This window comes from Equus przewalskii, chromosome 18, assembly GCF_037783145.1.
Source record: "Equus przewalskii isolate Varuska chromosome 18, EquPr2, whole genome shotgun sequence".
Lineage (NCBI taxonomy): Eukaryota > Metazoa > Chordata > Mammalia > Perissodactyla > Equidae > Equus > Equus przewalskii.
The window spans coordinates 23949194-23967730 of NC_091848.1; the positions used below are offsets into that span (position 1 = coordinate 23949194).

The 18537-nt window shown below is 52.4% G+C and overlaps 2 protein-coding genes across 22 annotated transcripts in view; one reads left to right on the forward strand and one right to left on the reverse strand.

The window, feature by feature from the left end:
* Positions 1-6779, forward strand: part of YEATS2 (YEATS domain containing 2) — a 100526-nt gene extending 93747 nt beyond the window's left edge. For 19 of the 21 annotated variants that reach the window (XR_011529106.1, XR_011529104.1, XR_011529105.1 and 16 more), the window contains 4 exons: positions 1417-1643; positions 2566-2640; positions 3433-3506; positions 4920-6779. Coding sequence is in view for 16 of the 21 variants with exons in the window: in XM_070582425.1 (XP_070438526.1) it covers positions 1417-1643; positions 2566-2640; positions 3433-3506; positions 4920-5028 (485 nt within the window). In the remaining 5 variants the exon portion in view is untranslated. The remainder of the gene's footprint in view (positions 1-1416; positions 1644-2565; positions 2641-3432; positions 3507-4919) is intronic. The other 2 variants (XR_011529107.1, XR_011529108.1) reach the window with 1 other exon arrangement.
* A 2264-nt stretch (positions 6780-9043) lies between these two features.
* On the reverse strand, positions 9044-16744 carry MAP6D1 (MAP6 domain containing 1). The gene is made up of 3 exons (XM_008525992.2): positions 16302-16744; positions 11186-11303; positions 9044-10634 (listed from the first exon to the last, which is right to left on the reverse strand). The coding sequence occupies exons 1-3, from the start codon at positions 16679-16681 to the stop codon at positions 10554-10556; spliced, it is 579 nt and encodes a 192-aa protein (XP_008524214.2). The 5' UTR covers positions 16682-16744; the 3' UTR covers positions 9044-10553.
* Between the last annotated feature and the right edge of the window lie 1793 nt (positions 16745-18537).

An 18537-nucleotide genomic window follows, 5' to 3' on the forward strand; every position in this document is an offset into this window, starting at 1 on the left:
GTCTCTAACCTCACTAGGAGGTGCACTGCCCGGTGTTGGAGGCACGACCTAGACAAATCGTAGTGTTGCAGATGAAATGAATTGTTTTATATTAAAGACACAAACAGCTGTGCTGTATGGGGCGGGGGATGGGGCATAAAGGATGTGTGTGGAGAAGAATATTTTGAGTTTTCACCTTAAAGAATAAGGAGGGTTGTTTTCTCCTCCCAACCTCATTTCTGTAGGAAAACAGAAGCCCCACCTCCCAGGCTGAGGGAACTGGGAGCCCAGGGATGGTGTGAGGGTCCTTTCAGATTGAGCGCAGGTCCCATATTCTCCGTGAAGCTTTCCTGAGAGCCCTAATGCAGGGTGACCTCTCCTTTCTCTGGCCTCTGGTGGCACCTAACATCAGAATCTTGAGGGTTGGTGGGATTTACATGTCTAAGCTCTTTGAGAGCAGAGACCGTGGTCGTTATTCCGTGCTTCACTGGTGCTCTACGTGAGGCACGATACTGTACATGTGCTAGGCTTTCTGTTGACATCACTGATTAGTTTCTGAGCGCCCAGTCAGTAAAACAGAAGCAGCCAGGAGCTGGATGCTCTGCCACCACCCTGCTTGGGGCCCTAATGCCTGTCTTGTACCTGGTCTGGACCTCACTCATCCATAAAGTGAAGGGGATGCGCTAGAAGATTCCTAGAGCCCTGCTGCCTTTACAGTTCTGACCCTCTTTGTCAGGCTTTGTATAAATCAGCGTATGAAAGGCTGATGCACAGTGTTTACTGAAATGTTAACAGTTCTTACCTCTGAGCAGTGAGCATGCGAGTGATTGTTATTGTCTTCACTGTGCATTTCTAAGTCTCCCGAATTTAAAATATGAAAACAATCAGTTTAATATTTTGGGGTTGGGAGGATGGCCTAGTTTTGGGCAGCAGAAGTCAGAATGATGTTCTGTCATTTTTGTCTTAGATTGCGGTTACATCACATCTATCTTTTTTTTTTTTTTTATTTTTTTATTTTTAAAGATTTTATTTTTTCCTTTTTCTCCCCAAAGCCCCCCGGTACATAGTTGTGTATTCTTCGTTGTGGGTTCTTCTAGTTGTGGCATGTGGGACGCTGCCTCAGCGTGGTCTGATGAGCAGTGCCATGTCCGCGCCTAGGATTCGAACTAACGAAACACTGGGCCGCCTGCAGCGGAGCGCACGAACTTAACCACTCGGCCACGGGGCCAGCCCACATCACATCTATCTTAACACGAGATGCCTGTCTGCCTCATGAATTACCATTTCTCATGACTATAGAGCCATAGAATTTTAGAACCAGAAAGAAGGTCAGCTCCCTTGATACTTACTGAGCCTCAGACTGTTGGCCTTATGGAGATGGAAAGTCCTTTTCTTTCGTCACCACAGCTGTCCTAAGACTGCTTACCTCTCATTTAGAGTGCCCGTCGTCATTCTCCTCTGCTGACAGCCTCTGCCGCAAACTGGAGGACCTGCAACAGTTTCAGAAAAGAGAGCCGGAGAACGAGGAAGAGGTGGATATCCTCAACCTCTCGGAGCCGTTCAAGATAAACGTCAAGAAAGAGCAGGAAGAGAAACAGGAAGAGATGAAATTCTACCTGCCACCAACACCAGGGTCTGAATTCATTGGGGACATCACACAGAAGGTAGGCGCTGTGGCCTGTGATGTTGCTAGATCACAAGCCAGGTGCGAGGTGCTGAGATGGCCAGCCTTATAAACTGACACCAGACTCTCCTGGTGAAGTACATCTGTGATTTACTTCTGCGTGTAAATCGAGATACGCTCTCTGGGCCACCCCTCTGCCCACGGCAGGGCCCTTGGGCAAGAAAATTAGTGACCTGTGAAAAGATTGCTTCTGGAACATGGAATTGAAGCCAAGGCAGCTAGATAACAGGCGGTTTTTCATTTCATCTCCTTTCTTCTCATTTGTGTCCGTGGCAGCACCTTTCCCTCATGAGGCACGTCCTCATGTTTCCAAGTTATGCTTCCGCGTGTGAGCTTTCCCTGATGTGTGTCTAGCTCCCGAGTGCCCTGCCTGGGGCAGGTGCGCCACACTGCCCTGTGCTACGGGAGAGTCAGTTACCCACAGGATGGAACTCAGCAGCTCTTCGGTGTCGCCACCTGCACAGCTGCTGAGACCCGGAGGGAAAGACAGCGTTTGTGTTCATTTCCAGGAGAAAAACACGGGGCAAGACGCAGCTCCAAGTGCATCCTCATCAGCTTCTGCAAATAGGGCCTTAGAGTTTGATTGCAGGCTTTCCAACTTGTTAAACCCACTGTGAGAATTCGTGGCAAATCCCGACAGTGTTCTCCAATGAAACAGATGTAGGGATAAAAGCAGGGTTTTAATAGCATTTGTAATAATCACTCAGAAACGTGGAGAAAGAGCATATCATATACTTTCAGTGGTTATAGTCTGTGTTCCTTCCCTGCGAGTTTTATCCAGAACAGTTGTAGAGTTATCTTCCAGTGGGCATCTCTCTGGATATCAGAGAAGTCTGCTTGTTTGGAGAGATGCTGTTTTTAATGTAGAAATAGGAACAAGTGGTTTTCTTCTGCCTTTCCAGATTGGGATCACCCTGCAGCCCGTGGCACTTCACAAGAACGTGTATGCGTCGGTGGTGGAGGACATGATTTTAAAGGTGGGTGTCTGCTGGCAGCAGAGGGTCCATGAGCCACCCTAGAGGCTAAAGCCCTCGGGGGCTGGCCCAGCAGGACAGTCTGATCCCAGGCTCTTGTGAGTAAGGGACAAGGACAGAAGTGGAACTGAGATGACAGGTTTTAAGATTTCTCATCTTATTCAGGCTTAAAGTTTTCTCGTTTTTTTTTCTGATTTTTAAATGAACTAAACTGGTTCCTCTGAGTGTTGAAGCATCTGCAGTAAAAATTTCTGTGCTGAAGTCACTCTGATGATATTTTTTAGTGCCATTTCAAGTGCTTTTTAAGAAGTCTGAGGTGACAGTCAGTGCTCTCATTGCTTGAGGAGGTGACAGAAGCAAAGCTTTACTCCACATGTCACAACAACAACAGAGAAACAGCCACAGCCGTCCCATCCCTGGAAGGGGGATGACAAAACTATTTTCCTTACCCAGCCTGAGCCCAGCTCACAGTCCCTTTCCTGGGGGATCCTCTCCAGTAGCAGGGAGACCTGACGAATAACCCTCCCCTGTTTTCCTTTAAAACAATGTCTGATTAATGAAAATTACCCCCATTCGTAATTTCTTAGAATCATGGCCTGTATCATTGTAACCTATTATTCGTGGTCCATTATTCGGACCTTTAATTTTTCCTTGAGGACTTTTGTATCCAAGCATCAGTTGTATCCTTAGATAGAACTGTTTCGAAAGTTTAGGGTGTGGGATGGGGTCAGGTGCATCCCTCCTTGTCAGCGAGCAGATGGCCATTTCTGAGAGTGACAGCGTCTTCTGTTGCAGGCCACGGAGCAGCTGGTGAACGACATCCTGAGACAGGCTTTGGCAGTTGGCTACCAGACAGCATCTCACAACAGGTACCGTTACCTCTTTAGTCGGTGATGTCCGGCTTACAGATATTTCCTGACAGTTTGGTTGCCCATCAGGATGTTTTAGGTTTGCATCAATGCAGTAGGAGATGGAGGTGTCAGTGCTTGGGACGTTCTCAGTGCCAGACAGACTCAGGTTTTGCTTGGTCATTTTGAGAGACTCTCCTGGTTGTGAAAGCCCAGCTGTGCCCAGAGGCCTGTGTCTTCCCAATCGCTGCTTCACAGACGCTCTTCAGCAGGACTCAGTTAGGTTACAGGGTTGGTTGAACAAATACGAGCTCTTTGCAGGTCAGGATAATGACAGTGTCCATTATGTGTCACATATTGGGGCCAGGATTGCATATGTTATCTAATTTGTTTTTCGTCACAGAAGTCTTACTCCCTTTAGAAATTGGGAAACCAGGCTTTGAAAGGTGATCTTCCCTGGCTTTCCCAGAAGTGCATGATAGAACCCAGATTCAAACTCAGATCTCATTGGCTGTAAAGCCCACAGGCTCACCACTGCTCTCTGATCATCATTGACTGGGACACTGAATTTCTCTCTTTTCTTAGGAATGGTAGACAGGTAGCCTTTGTTCTACATCCTGGCATTCCTTCCAAAGGAAACAAAAATTTTATCCCATTGCGTTTAAAGGCTGTCGTAAATTTATAAAATTGTAACAAAGTGCGTGAGGACCCAAAGAGGCCTGATGGGAGGACTGTCAGGTCAGACTTCACGGGAATATGATGCCTCGGGCAGTGCCGGGGAGCTCTAAGAAAACAGAGGGGAACAAAGGAGTTCAGCAGTGCCCCTTACTGTGCTGCTGAAACCCAGGCAGGTCTGAGCGCCTTCTGTGGCCCTGGCTCCCTCCATGGTCCTGATTGTGGAGGTACAGCGACTTGGGTGCTTTTGGTAAGAACATCTAATGTCACATTTGGCCTGGCATAGCTCCTTCTCCCATTTTGCCCAGAGGTGGGAAATATGGTCCCAGAGTTCTGAGGTGCTTTGGCTCAGCTTTCACTATAAGACTGAATTATAGAAATATTATCTTTTCTCTTGTGCACTTTACTTCCTTTCTCTTTTCTCAACCCTCAGATTCTTTTTTTCTTAACCATTCAACCAACTTTTTGAAATCCATCTCATGCATGTGACTGGGAAGTCAGATTTGAGCCGTGAATAGGGCTGACTGTCAAGAGGGTGGGCCAGATCTTCGCCAAAGTGAAAAGGAATCAGTGGGAAGGGGAGAGAGAGAGTGCTCCTGCCACTCCTTTCCCCATGGCCCTAAATCAGGCCTTGTCACTCATCATTGTCCCCTTCTATTAGAACCCGTGTCGGGGGGGTGGGCCTTCTGATAAATTAAGTGATTAAATTGTGCAATGGTCAAGAGAACTGCACCTAACACCCTTTGTTTTTTGGACCAGGATTCCCAAAGAAATCACAGTGAGTAATATTCACCAGGCCATTTGCAACATTCCCTTTCTGGACTTCCTCACAAACAAACACATGGGGATACTGAATGAAGATCAGTGAATGGAGTGAAGATGCCCCTAGAAAAGCAGGATTTGAAGCTGCATCGGAAGCTTTGAACTGTGCTGACTCTTCTGTTTGGGGAAGGAGGTTGTTTTCTGTGTGCCTCAGAATATCACGGCTGCCAAACCATTACCTCCACCTAATGCAGTGTAACACCAGAGCGTTCAGTCCCAGATCAGATCCTTTTAGGACAGAAGTGTGTTTCCTCATTTTGGAGTGGAGCTGTGAGTGGATGCATGCTCTGTCAGCTTGCATTTGTCCACTCTCTGTGCAGGCTCCGTGAGAGTCTCAGAGCTGGGCCGGGCCACATGCATCAGGTCCTTCTCTCCTCTGGGTGTCCTCGGGGGCACCTTGGGCCTGAGTCTCCCTCCAAGAGGCAGAAAGTGAGTCTGGTGGACTAGAGATCTCACCCATTCTGTGGGCTGGGGTTCCAGGCAGCCCAGCTGTCACCTGGGAACATCTGGAGGAGGGTTGGCCCTCAGCACTCAGCGGGTGCCCGTGGTGTGGAGGATCCACAGTCAGCCCATGTGAATGAGCTACAGGAAGTGGTAATCACGTGTAGAAAAAATAAAAGCCTGGGAGGCTGCAAACAGAACAGAATTCTTGTTTCATGAGGCACAGGAGCATTGCTACCACCAGTCTCAGAGCACTGTGAAGGGACACACAGATCCCAGAATAGTCAGGAAAAGGTTTCACTATAACCAAGAAGTCATGTTAGTGATGTGTTAGTCACAGACAGCACCCACAAACCTGGGCACTTGGCAGACGCGTACCAGCTTTGCGTACGTCCTGGGCAGAGAGCTGGTTCCACACCATTTGCATGGTCTGCAGGAGCTTCTGCTACTGAATCCATGTTGGGTGGTTGATGGGGAGCAGCCCCTGGGATGGGCCTGCTGGGATTGTTCATCCTATCAGTGTATTTGGTGTCCTCCTCTTCTCTGTTGAGGAGTTTTTCCCAAGAAGAAAAGTGTTTCAAAGAAACACTCACTTGTGAGTGCCTTAAAGGTAGAGAAATGACTGCTGAAGCTGAGAGACAGGGATGTCAGTGCTCAGAAGCGGTGAGAACAGACTGCGTGCATGCGCAGAGCCCCTCTCAATGGGAGGAGAGGTGAGTAGGAGGAGGAAGGTTAGCAGTGCCCTGAGTGATGTCCAGTTCCATTAGACACTCTGTCCCCATCTTCCCAACAGTCTATGTGGAAGGAAAGGAAAGAATTTACTCTGTTAGGAATCTTCTCGAAGAAAATTTGAAACCTGTGAGTCACAGTCAAAGAAACTTATCCACGAAACATAATTCATGTTTTCATGAGTCCTATAGATGTTTGAGTCAGAAGAAGAAGGAGGGAGGTGACTGTGAGAAATCGCCCCTTTTTATTCAACATCTGGGGATTGCAAATGCAGAAGGAAATCTATTTGGTTAGGCCTAGGCCATGCCTTGGCTGAGTATAAAATAGCTTAGTCGTGAAGGCTCAGATAGTCTGTACGTGAACTGCTCCAAGCGGGGTTACTGGCACATGTACAGAGGCATTCAGCGTGGACTGTGCCTGAGACCGACAGGGCGGAGGATTCGATCCCAGTGAGAGCTGAGTCATTTGTTACAGGTATGAACGCCCAAGGAAATTACCTTTTAGCAAAAGAAAGTTAAATGATTTAACAGTCCCCATATGTGTTAATGTCTCACATGTATTTGTATCATAACGTGTAACATAATTGTGGAACAAAAATATCTACAATAAATCTTTTAGTATTTGTGATGGGTTTCTCTGAGTGTGAAGCACTACCCTCTGGGAGGATTCCCCTTGCCTCAGGTCAGAAAGAGCTGGGATGGGGCAAAGGTACAGGTGTTTGTGTGTTTAATTCTTCCACTTCTTTTCAAAAAGAATTTGCAGCTACGGCGAGATAAAGGGTTACAGTTACATAAAAGTCTGAAAAACCTTTGGAAGATCCGTGTTGACCCTGGGCATAATGCTTTCCGACAGCCTGGGGCAGAGGACGCCTCCCTGAGTGAGCTCAGAGCCAAGGCAGAGCAGGAAACAGCGCTGTCTGTGGTCCAGGAGAAATGCTCTGGTGTGTTGGGTTTGCCTGTGCTGAGGTCTGAAGGAATTACTTGGTCCTGCTTTGACCATCTGCTGTCATGATGTCTAAAAAATTACCAAAAAATGCAGAGACATTTCAGAAATGACCACTTTTTATATCCACCATGGAGAACTAAAGGCTTTGAAAGGTTTGGCTCTTCAACGGCAAGCGGTTCTGGGGAGGAGGCATGTGATGCAGCCCAAGCAGGTAGCTTTCCTGGGACCCAGCTTCACCCACTGTCAGCCTTTGGGGAGCGAGTGGTCTGGAGCAAGGAGAGTAGGGCCATTGCAGAGATCCCTTCCTGTTAATTGTCGCCGCCACGGTTTTGACAGGAGTCACAGAACAGATCGTTAAAGTTCACTGTCACAGGCGCTACCTTAGTCGGGGACTCCCTCTTACTGACTGAAGGAGCCTGTGTGCATGGGGCCAGCGGAGGTGACCCTGCTCCCAGGGGAACGGCCCCCATCTCCCCAGGGTGGGCTGCAGGGCCACCAGCCAGCAGAGCCAAGGTTTTCTCAAAGATGCTTTTTAAGAGTTTGGCCTAAAACCCTGGAGTTATTAGAGAAATGAAAGTCTTGGTATTGTGATGAGTTTTTCTGAGTGTGAAGAGCGGTGGGACTCGGGTCTGAATGACTTTGGGTGGAAGGACCTCAGGGGCTGCTGCACTGGGGCTCCTAGCACATCCGCATGGCTGGTGGAGGCAGCGCGTGGCAGCGCCAACTTTGGTTATGGAGTGATTAATAGTGGACTCTTTGGCTGAAGTTAGCAAACAGAGTGTTTTTTATTTTTTAAAAAACTTTTCTCTTTACAGAATTAATACAAAAATGTTTATTATATAGACACTTTAGCAAATGTAGTAAGGGGTAAAAAATTTTAAATTACCCATAATTCCCCTTCTCAAAGATAACCACTGTTAATATTCCCAGTGCGTTTCTGTCTCTATCTACGTATATTGTGTGTATGATGTATATGTGTTGGGACCACATAGCTGAGACTTGTCTCAGTTGCTTCTCGAGGCCACTCCAGTAACACGATGTCAGGCCTTCCCACAAGGGCGTAGAAAGCAGTTTCTTCTTCAGAACCCAGATCTCCTCATAGTTAATGAAGTCTAGTAAGAAAGGTTATGGGGTTGGGGTGTTTGTGAAAAGCTTTCTGTTCTGGTGCATTCTAAAAAGGATGTCGAGCAGGCACACCTGTCTCCCAGCGGTCAGGCCTAAGGCAGTGGTGCTTCCCACCCCCCCACCCTCGCTGCTGCAGAGTCAACGCTGCCAGGAAGGGGCACCCTGCTCTGTCCCAGCCGACGGCCAGCGGAGCTGATGGGTCTGTCTGTAGAGCAAAAGAATGACTGGGCTTCCCGGGCAGGCTCTGGGGGAGGGGAGGGCACTGCCAGCTGTGCAGTGTGACAAGCTCTGGAGGGAAGGACTGTCAGTGGTGTCAGATGAACCAAAGCTGCGGATGAGAATAGAGCCGGCTCGCTGGGAGGGGGGAAGGGCGCCTGGGCAGGAAAGAACTCCAGCAGCTGTGCTTTGCCGGCATTTACTGTCTGCGCACCTGCACGCGAACGCATGTTCTAGCACGGCAGCGGGTGCTGGCCTCTCTGTGCACATAGGGAAACGGGAAGCTTCAGTTGCTCACAGCTCGGGCGTGGAGAAGCCAGGAGTTGAGCCCACGACTAGCTTCAAAGACAGTCCTTTTGTCCTAGGCTCCCGGGGTGGAGGGTAGGGAGACATGTGAAAGAGGGGAGGTTGGTGGCTTCTGTGAAATCGATAACGCCAGTGTGGCCTGCAGTCCAAAGGGAGAGTTCTCAGGATTCACAAGCCTCCAAGGGACACCAGCAGTGGCCGTGATACGTGAAAGTCCTCGATACCAAGAGGAGGACACAGGAAGACGTATGAGAAGGTGCTCGTTTATAATTAATTTAAAGAAATAAAGTGACAAGAAATGGAAACAGTGCATTTCTGCATTTTAGTAAGATCTGAGATTGTACAGTGAATCTGTGCACTTCCCACAGAATGCCCAGTGGGCAGGCTCTTTTCTCTCCAAAACATCTAACATGCGAACCAATGACATCTGAAATAATAGAACCTTTGTGTAACCATATGGTTTTGGTTTTCCCTTTCAAATGATTCTCTCCGAGCATTTCCTCTGCTGGAGTGAGGGAGGGGCTGTGCCTGCCGGAGCTAGCACCTCAGGGGATGGCCCCCTTTGCAGCCTGAGCTGGAAACACGGCCTCGCCTCCACGCTGAGGCGGCTCCAAAACCCAGATCCCCCTCCTGCAGCTTAAGTAAGTGCTCACCAGACTGGAGCCCGTGTGGGCTGGAGAGGGATAAAGACCCACGGGGAAATCCTGAGTTTCCTTGCCAAAAACTATCCGAAGCTTGTGCCCCTAGTCTCTAAGAAGGAACATAAATTCCTTCAAATGTTTAAAGGACTGCTGTGCAAACAGGGGACCAGGCTTGTTCCATGTGGCCTCACTGGCTGGAATTTAGCACAAATGTCTGGAGAGAGCTGTCTTCCTCAACAGGTAGTAAGCTCCCTGTGACTGAGAGTATGAAAGTAGGGCAGGCGTGAGGGCAGAGGTTGCTGTAGATGACATTTTGAGGTCTTTCAGGAAACGAGGCTAATGCTGCCTTCTTCCCAAAAGTGCTCCCAATTCTTAGTGTGTATGGTAAGTTCCCTTCTAGTCATCAATATGTTAAGGGAAAAAATTAGAATTAGTAATAAAATGGGCTCAGAAAGCTACCACAAGGTCAAAGTCATTCATTCATTCAGTGCATCAAACACTCTCCCAAGAAATGTTTCATTAAATCTAAGGGTCACCTTGGCCATAAGGAAGTTACGTCTTTGACATTGAAACCCTATGATTGATATTGTCTCTTTTGGAAACTCCTTGCTGGTTACTCAGCATCACCATGAGTCCCATGCGGGTGACCACCTAAGATTTTTTCTACACCTTGAACTTGTGGGGCCATTTGTAGGACTATCCAAGGACAGCACCTTGGGTTACCGTAGGTTATAAATTATACAACCTGGGGAAACAAAGTGGACATAACTGGTTCTTTCGAGGACCTGTTAATGTCCATGTTCCTCAGCCCCGATGGACCAATTCAGTTCACAAAAGAATTGATCCTCAAGTTCTTCAGATTTAAAAACTGAAGGATGGCCAAAATTAAGATCAATTAAAAACAGATCTGAAGCCTTCTGCACGCTTCTCGAGGAAGAAGAGGATGGCTGAGGCCCCGAGTGGAGCTGGGCGGTGCCGTGTCCGTCTGAGCCTCTGCACCAGGCCCGCAGCCCTGGCGGCAGCTTGGAGAGGAATGGTGCCCCACAGTGACAAGAGGGACCCTTCCCCTCCTCTGACAGCAGGGGAGCATCCGGTCCGAGAGTTCACCCCGTCCCCTGGTGGCAGCGGGCTCTGACCCACCCCGTGGCACTCTCCTCTTGGTGGGCAGTCACACGTTGAGGATCCGGGGAGCTGAAGTCTGAAAGATGGCTGAGGGGTTAGGAGCAAACTTCTTCCTCGCCTCAGGGACCTGAAAAATGAAATGTGGCCACGTATCAGTGGGCCTTTTCCTCGACTTGCCCCCTCCCCTCAGCTCCAGGAAAAAAATTCCCTCTTCCCATCCTCCCGAATGGTCCGTGGGGAACATCCACACTGGGCAGGGTCACTGCCTTAGTAGGTTGGATGGCACGAGGACCTGTAGTCTGCTCCCTGAAGCCCCCTTTGGGTGGAATCAGGAAGCTGAGTCATCCCCACCTTCCCTCCATCTTTTCTTCTCTCTCACACAAGAGCCAGGGCCTGGGAAGGCTTGTCACTAGTGCCCAGTGGTCATGGGTAAGATGGGGATTTAGGAGGGGAAGAGACTGTTCCCCCAGAGAAGCCAGCACTAGGGGGACACCCACCTGGCTAATGACAAAGACGGACCTTGGTTTTCTGTTTGTTGAGGGACGATTGGGCACTCAGACACAGCTGTCCCTGGCCTTAATGCCACGTTACAGCATCAAAAAGACTCCTAGTCCCTAACCTGGAAAAAGGCCCCATCCCACACCCCTGCAGCCCTGCAGCCTGGAGCTTCAGGCTGACCTGGAAACTGGCCCCGGGGCTGCTCTCCCATCCGGAGCTGTGGGTTGTGACGACGGTGGCGGGTTTCGCCTTTCTGGATCTCGATGGCTTCACTGCAGTCCAGGCCTGGAATTCCTGTCTGGAACAGAGAGCACAGTCACAACCTTGCCCAGGGTCAGCCATCCCTTCCCCTGACTCCCCTGGGGTCAGTGCCCTTGCCCCGTGCTGCTGGGACTATTCCTGGCCAATATCCACTGCTGAGATCCTGCTTCGGCTCCAAGTGCGCCTTTCTCCTCCAGAGACCGAACTAGCAGGGAAAGTGCGTGCCCCAGACAGACCCAGTTCCAGGGTGCAGCAGGCCTTAGCTGACCTGCCCTTCACTTCTGAGTGTTCCACCGCGCAGTCCTCACCCTGATCCCGGAAGGAAGGAGGAGCGGAAACCTCTTTCCTCTTTGCAGATGAGCAACAGGCTCAGACTGCGCAGGGAGTTGGGGAAGAGCTCAGTCAGCACCCATATCTTATTTATCCCAAACTCGCAGCACCTGGTATGTGCTGGGCCTCAGAGACAAGGCCCAGCCCTTCCCTCCAGTGCTCCCTGTGTTGTCTGCAGCCACTTTGAGGAACCCTGGAGGCCCTGGACCAATTGCTCGCCTCCAGCCCAAGTCACTGGCAGCCCTTATGTCCAGAGGAGGAGCTGGCCTGGACAGGACCCAGCACAGCAAAGGTCCTCCACCCCTGGTTACGACTGAGAAGGAAAAATAAGGCTCAGTGTTTACTTTTTAATAATTTGTCTTAACTCCTGCAAAAGAGAATAAACCATAGTGACCATCTCAAAAAACTACAAGATGGTCTGGCTTTTGCACGGCTCTGCACGTGGACTCTCGTGCATGGGATGCTGGTCTGCGTTTGGTAAAACTGGCTCCCTGGAGGGAAGGGACAAAGGTGGCAGAGCCCAGCTCCACATCCTCAGAGTAGCATTCTTTTGAACACAACTTAATTCCTCAATTCCTCTGAACAAAAAAGACCTATTTTAATTCTGTCAACTCCCCAACTAGATGGTGAGCTCGGAAGGCAGAGACCAGTGTCCACAGGAGCCCCTGGCCGAGGTGATGTTCTCCAGCCAGGGGCAGCACCCACATCTCGGCTGGGTCCACTCTTGTCTTATCGCACCCACAGCCCTGGCCAGGTGTCAGGCCCTGAGGTCAACAAAGTGGCCTTTTCTCCCTGGCAGCAGCACAGCTGGGCACCACTGGGCAGGCCGAGAATGCAGGAAGCAGCTGTGTCTGTCCGGGGTCAGCACTAGGGTGCCAGGAGGAGAGCTGGGCCAGGGCCCTATCGGATCATTTTTGCTTCTGAAGCCACAAGGTTCCAAAGGCCAGCTGCTCGAGCCATCTGCTGCTCTCTTTCTCCTGGGGAAGCAGTCCTCCCCTGGGCGTGCCCTTCTGTCACCAAACGGAGCTGAGCCTTGGGCCTGGCAGCCCAAACCTGCTGCCACAGGGGGGCTGCAGGGGTCCCAGAGCAGGAAGCGACCAGAGCCAGGGGCTAGAGCAGTGCCTGTGGCTGCTCCTGGGGCAGGGCTGGTGCTGGAGCCCTGGTGAAACGGGGCTGCAGTGGGGATGGAGAAGGGACATCAAAGATAGAACCAGCCAGACATGGTGACCGCCCAGGAGAAGAGGTGACTGCCCAGAGCTGCTTTGCTCTGGCCAAAGAAGATAATAAAAATACAAGACTAGCCGAGTGCACTGTGTGCCTCCTCTCACCAGGCAGGTTCCACACAGTCCACCTCATGCGGGCCTCAGCTGGACCCTGAGGGCTGCAATCCCCCACTGAGGGGCAGGGGCCGCCTGGGGCAATGTGGGGAGCCCTGGACCGAGGCTCTGGAGGCCTGGGTTCTCAGCCCAACATGGCTTCAAACAAATCTCGTAACTTCTCTGAGCCTTAGCTTTCTCTACGGGAAAGGGGGCTACAGATCCACGGGCACGAAGTGCTGAGCCTTCCTGTGGGGCGCTTGGGAAGTGGGAGTCAAGCCTTGTGGCACTTTCACAGCCCTTAACTGCCTCTCCCAGGAAGGAAAGAGGAGATGACTGAGGAAGGCGCTCTTGTAGAAGTGGGTGGAGCTAGAAGCTGGGCAGAGGGAATTCTGGAGGGGAGGCTCCAGGAGGAGCTGGTCAGGAGGAGGGCCGCAGGCTGGCTGGGGGCAGGATCTGCTGTGCCCACCTGGCCGAGCCAGTGAGGCAGGTCCATTCTCACGTGGAGACCAGGGGCTGAGCGAGGAAGAACCTGCTGGGGGAGAGGCGTGGGCCAAGTACTGGTACCTTTGGTTCCCTAATGTGGGCATTTTCTTTGCTCTGGAATTTCTTTAAACAACGTGCTCAGGTAATGCGCATCTTGCAAGAAGGCTCATGCCAGGTGTGGGAGGTGAAGGGTCCCAGAGGTCAGCTGGCGTGGCACTGGGGGGAGCGAAGTTCAGCAGTGGTCCTGTGTCTCTGCCAGATTTGGGAGTGTGGGGGCCCAGGCAGCCAAACTCTGGCTTGTTTCTGCTTTTCAGATGAAGAAAAGGCTGGAGAGGCCAAGGGACCCTCCAAGCTGATACACCAAAGAGTGAGAAGTCCAGAGAGTCGCACTCGGGCCAGTGCTCTGCCATCGCTGCAGGACGCAGAGCAGGAAATGAAGGGAGTCAGAGGAGGCCGCATCTCGGGAGACGATAACCTGTGGGGTGTCTGAGGCGAGACGCACTTGGGTTCCATTCCCTGCTCTGTGTGGCCTTGTGCCAGCTGCTCAAGTTGCTCATCTGCAGAATGGGGACAGCAGGAACTGAAGTGATTCCAGAGGCTTCCTTGGGAAGCCTGGGGAGGGAATCCGTGGGAAGTCCTGAGCCTGGTGCCTGGGACTTGCTAAGCAGAGAGAAATAACTGGTACCTTTAGAGTCACTGCAGCTGGGGTGCCATCTGCGCAACGCGGGTGAGGGACTGCTTCTAAACGCCCAGCCTTTGCGTGAACACGCCCACGAGGAGGAGCTCAGCACCACGCAAGGCAGGCAGGCGGTTCTGCTGAGCAGAGAGCGCTTCCTCCCCCGCGCTGAAGCTGGCTCCCTGCCAGCTCCGCCCTGTCCTGCTCCTGGCGCCTGCACAGCAGACATTTGCGGGGGCTGCGCACCCACGACCTCTGCCGCCCGGACCTCTCCACTCAGGCCGCTCCAGCTGGTTCAGAGCCCCATCCGGCAGCGGTCGGAACCATCCATGGCCTGGCTGGGGCCCGAGCGCTGCGACTCAGGGTCTGCTCTGCCCGCGACATTCCCACAGGCGCTGTGGCAGTTCAGCTTGAGCTCCGTGAACACAAGACCCACCCTGCAACCACCGCTCCCCGACAAGTTCCGGAACAGCTGCCCACCCGTGAAGGAAGGAGCCTCTGGGGAGATGGAACGTTCTGCATGTCTTGACAATGGTGGTGGTGCCCAGGGGTGTACAAAAGTCATCCAGCTGCTCACTTACAAGGGATGAATTTCCCGTATGGAAATTATACCTCAATACAGTTGATTTTTAAAATAATAAAATTGAGGGAGAAAGTTCATACCTTTCTGGCCCTTTAATTCCACAGGTAGCAATTTATTATAAATTATGGTATGAGCAAAGACTGAGCTCTAAGGATGCTTATGACGGAAGGTATTTTTTTCTCTAAGAAAAAGTTTTTTTAAAGGCAATACATGTACGTGTTAAAAAAAAAAAAAAAAGCAACGGTTCAAAAGACACAGAGTGAAAAGTCAGTCTCCTCCTGCTCTGGCAGCGTCCATCCCCCTCCCCTCCCTGCCTCTCCCCAGAGGTGACCATTGCCTCACTCAGAGATGGCCTGTGCTTATTTGAGCAGACTTGTGTATATCAGTGTCCCTTTTAAAAACACACATAGGAGACACGCTGTCTTGCATCTTGCTTTTTTGACATGTACCTATTGGAGATCGTCTGTCATCAGGCCGTCCTGGGCTTCCCAGTAGCCCAGCTTACGGTGGAGCTGTAACTAACCATCCAACAGCAGAGGACAGTGGGATTGTTTCCACCTGCTGCTGTACAATGTTGCGCACACCTTATAGGGATGACCCTTAGCTGCCACCCCTTCAACACCTGTAGGGAAACCTCCTGGAAGTGAAGTAACTGGATCAAAGGAAGTGTTTTTAATAGCCCCAAATTAGAAATACACTAAATATTCAATGCCATGAGAGTAGATTAAAAATATTTGGAGATACTGATCTATCTATAGATTTATAGATGGATAACTAGATAGATCAATGTATGGATAAATGTACACCCATCCGATAAAGTGCTGCACGTCTATTAAAATTCCCCTTGCGGAAGAACATCTGGTAACATGGGCAGCTATCCACCAAAGGTGAAAATGACGTGCACAGTAAGAATCTAACCATGTAAGAATTATAAATGGATATACACTCAAATGCAGGTTATGGGCTAGAAAGTTTGGGGTGGAGTTAGGGGATATTAATTTTCCTTGTTGTCATTTCCGGTTTTCCTACTGTGAGTGCATATTACTTTTGTAATAAGAGAAAGAAGGCAGAAGGCCCTCAGGTGTCCCGGGGCAGCGCTGAGGCAGGGGTGTGGGTGGGGAGGACCCACAGACCTGTCCTCAGCGAAAGCCAAGTCAACGGGCTTCAGTCGCTCTGTGGGATCCCGAGGGGACCACCGGCTCGGGAGCCCTCTTGGTCCTCACCATTAACGCCCCCCCAGAGGGCACTGGCCAGAGGGAGCTTGGGCAGGTGGCCTGCGCGCACTCCGCCTATGGCTAGGCCCACTTGGTGGAAGCAAGCCGATTTTAACTCGGTCGAAGGCAGGGCTTTCTGGCAGGGCTGCCCACGAGGGGAGCGGGCTGTGAGTGAGGTAATGAGCCACTCGTCCCCGAAGGTGCTCATTCACTCTGAGGCTGGTCAGGGAACAGCGAAGGCGACGCATGCAGTGCCCAGGGACCAAAGGGGATGACCTGAGAGGCCACCTGCCGCTCTCGAAGTCGTGTAGGATGGTAGCTCCAGGCGCCCCCTCTTTCCCACCCACCCTGGTCCTCATGGCTCCTGGCCTCAGTCTCCTCCGACCACGGGCTCTGGATACGATGCGCTCCCCTGCCCCCAGCCCTGTACCTGTACGACGTGGTCGCTGCTGCCGCCGCGTCCGCGTCGCCGATGGGGAGCACGTAGACCCCCCGGGCGGAGGGCGCGGGGGGCTTGCCCCTGCGGCCGCCTGGCCCCGGCCCGCGCTCCTGCGGCGCATCTCTGGGCCCCGCGGGCGCCGTCCACACGCCGAAGTCCCGCTGGTACTGAGTGAGCGGCACGTCCCGGCTGGGGTTCCGGGCGCCGGCGGGGGACGGGCCCCTGCGCGAGGAGGCGCCGCCCGGGCCCGGCTCCTCGCTCTCGAGTTCCGAGTAGCTGTGCAGGGTCAGCGGCACTGCCACGTCGGAGCGGTCCAGCTGGTTCCAGCGGCGCGCCAGGCAGCAGAGGCGGCTGATGCAGGGCCACGCCATGCCGGCCCCGGCGCCCGCCGCTCGGCTCCCCGCGCCCCGGGCCGCGCCGCCCCCGCGCGGCGTCCCCGCCCCCGCGGCCCTCCCCGCGCCGCCGCAGCGCCGCCCCCTGGCCTGGGGGTAGCCCTCCTGGGAGCGGGCAGGGCTCGGTGACAGCCTGGCGGGGCCGGGGCCCGGGCGTGCACGGCTGGAGCGTGCGCCGGCCGGGGAAGAGCGCGGCTGGAGGGGCGCAGAAGCGGGGATCGGAGAGGAGACCGAAGCAGCCTAGAAGCATTTACAAGTGTCGAACTCGAAAACTGCTTCCTAACGGAACCCGAAGTTCCCTAAATGTTATCTCACGAATCGGATCTGGCTCCCAGACAGAGGCCCGGCCGGCAGCGACTCCTCGCTCACCGCGCTCGGCCAGCACCCGGGCGCAGGCCGCTCGGCGCGGGGGTCTGGTCTCGCGGACCGGCCGGGGCTGCTGCGTTTGTGCCGGGCTGACCCGCGGGGACTCGCGGGCACAGAGAGGGGAGGTGCAGCGACGCGGAATCACAGGGAAGACCTGGGGCCATGCTTCCCAGAGGCCGCGGGTTTGATCCGCCTGTGAGTCACCGACTATTTGTCTTTACGACGTTCAATCTGTGACAACCAATCCAGTCCTCACTGAGAATTAGCATTAGCCCTCAACTGACCTTCCCCGAGTCTCAGTTCCCTAACGTTACAGCACGGCCACAAAGGCTTGATTCAGCTTTCTAAAGCTGCCGCCAATCTTTGGCCACTTCGCTGTAAAAGCTCCCTTCCATCCTGCATGCATTCTTGTTTTATTGGAGAGCCAAGTTTGGGTGATCCTCGCCGCTAAAGGGCAGTCTGTTTAATGCATGACAGTACCAAACAACTCCCTGGCCACACTCTAAGGGCTTCCTGAATATCTGACACATGCCCTCAGCATGCACCGCAGACCGATTACTGACACTACTGAAACAGCATTAATTACCCAGAGCTCCATCTCAAGCGTCTACTTGGATGGTATCCAGCCTGCACCTCAGAGGACAGGACTGCAGCACAGCCCTGGCCAGTCAGGACACAGATTCCACTCCCAAACCATTGCCTGTCTTAGCTGGAAGCCACAGCAAAATGACAACAGCTGCCCTGGTCAGGCCATGGCCCAAGAGGCAGCAGGCGAGGGGCAGACTGTGAAGACACTGGGACATTACACACTGCTCTCCCGCCTGGGGCAAGCTGCCTTGTGTGACCTCTGCGCCAGGGCCCTGTGTTAGCCATCCCAAAGACTGGGGGACTAAAACACCCCATCCTGCAGAAAAATGAGCAGCTTTTCTTATTTCCTCGTTCATCAAACAACAAAAAGCACTTACTGTGTGCCGGGAATAATGCTGGGTGCCTTCGGGAGGTTTAGTGTAGTGGGTGGGAGACACAAGTGTACTAGAAGCGGATAAAGCAACAGTGGAGGGGCCGGGGGGCTGGACCCGCTGCCTGTGGTGAGGGAAGGTGCTTGGGTTGGGCTGGAATACAGGGTCCGGGGGAATAAGGTTCAGCCACAGGCAGCCGAGGCCAGACCACACAGCTGCCTTGGTAGCCCCACTACAGAGTTTAAGTTTTTTCATAGGCAACAACAGGGAATGACTAAAGTGTTTCTGGCACTCTGTGGCCATCTGGAGAAGTACAAGGACATTTTAGAGACCAGCTGGAGAATAGCCTCAACAGTCCAGGTTAGAGATGAGGGACTGAACCAAGATACGGCCACTGGGAGTGGAGAGGGGCTGGATTCTAGAAATAAGAGGTGAGAGAGGGAAAACTAGAATGGCTCCCAGGTTTCTAGCTTCCAATTGGTGATGTCACTCCTTGAGCCAGGAGTGGTA

Bases quoted from the DNA above. Each gene is read 5' to 3' on its own strand.
- MAP6D1 (XM_008525992.2), bottom strand. From the start codon at position 16,681: ATGGCGTGGCCCTGCATCAGCCGCCTCTGCTGCCTGGCGCGCCGCTGG. The intron at 11,304-16,301 runs GTACAGGGCTGG...TCTCTGTTCCAG, and splicing joins GCAGCGACCACGTCGTACAG to ACAGGAATTCCAGGCCTGGA. The intron at 10,635-11,185 runs GTCAGCCTGAAG...TTCATTTTTCAG, and splicing joins GCCCCGGGGCCAGTTTCCAG to GTCCCTGAGGCGAGGAAGAA.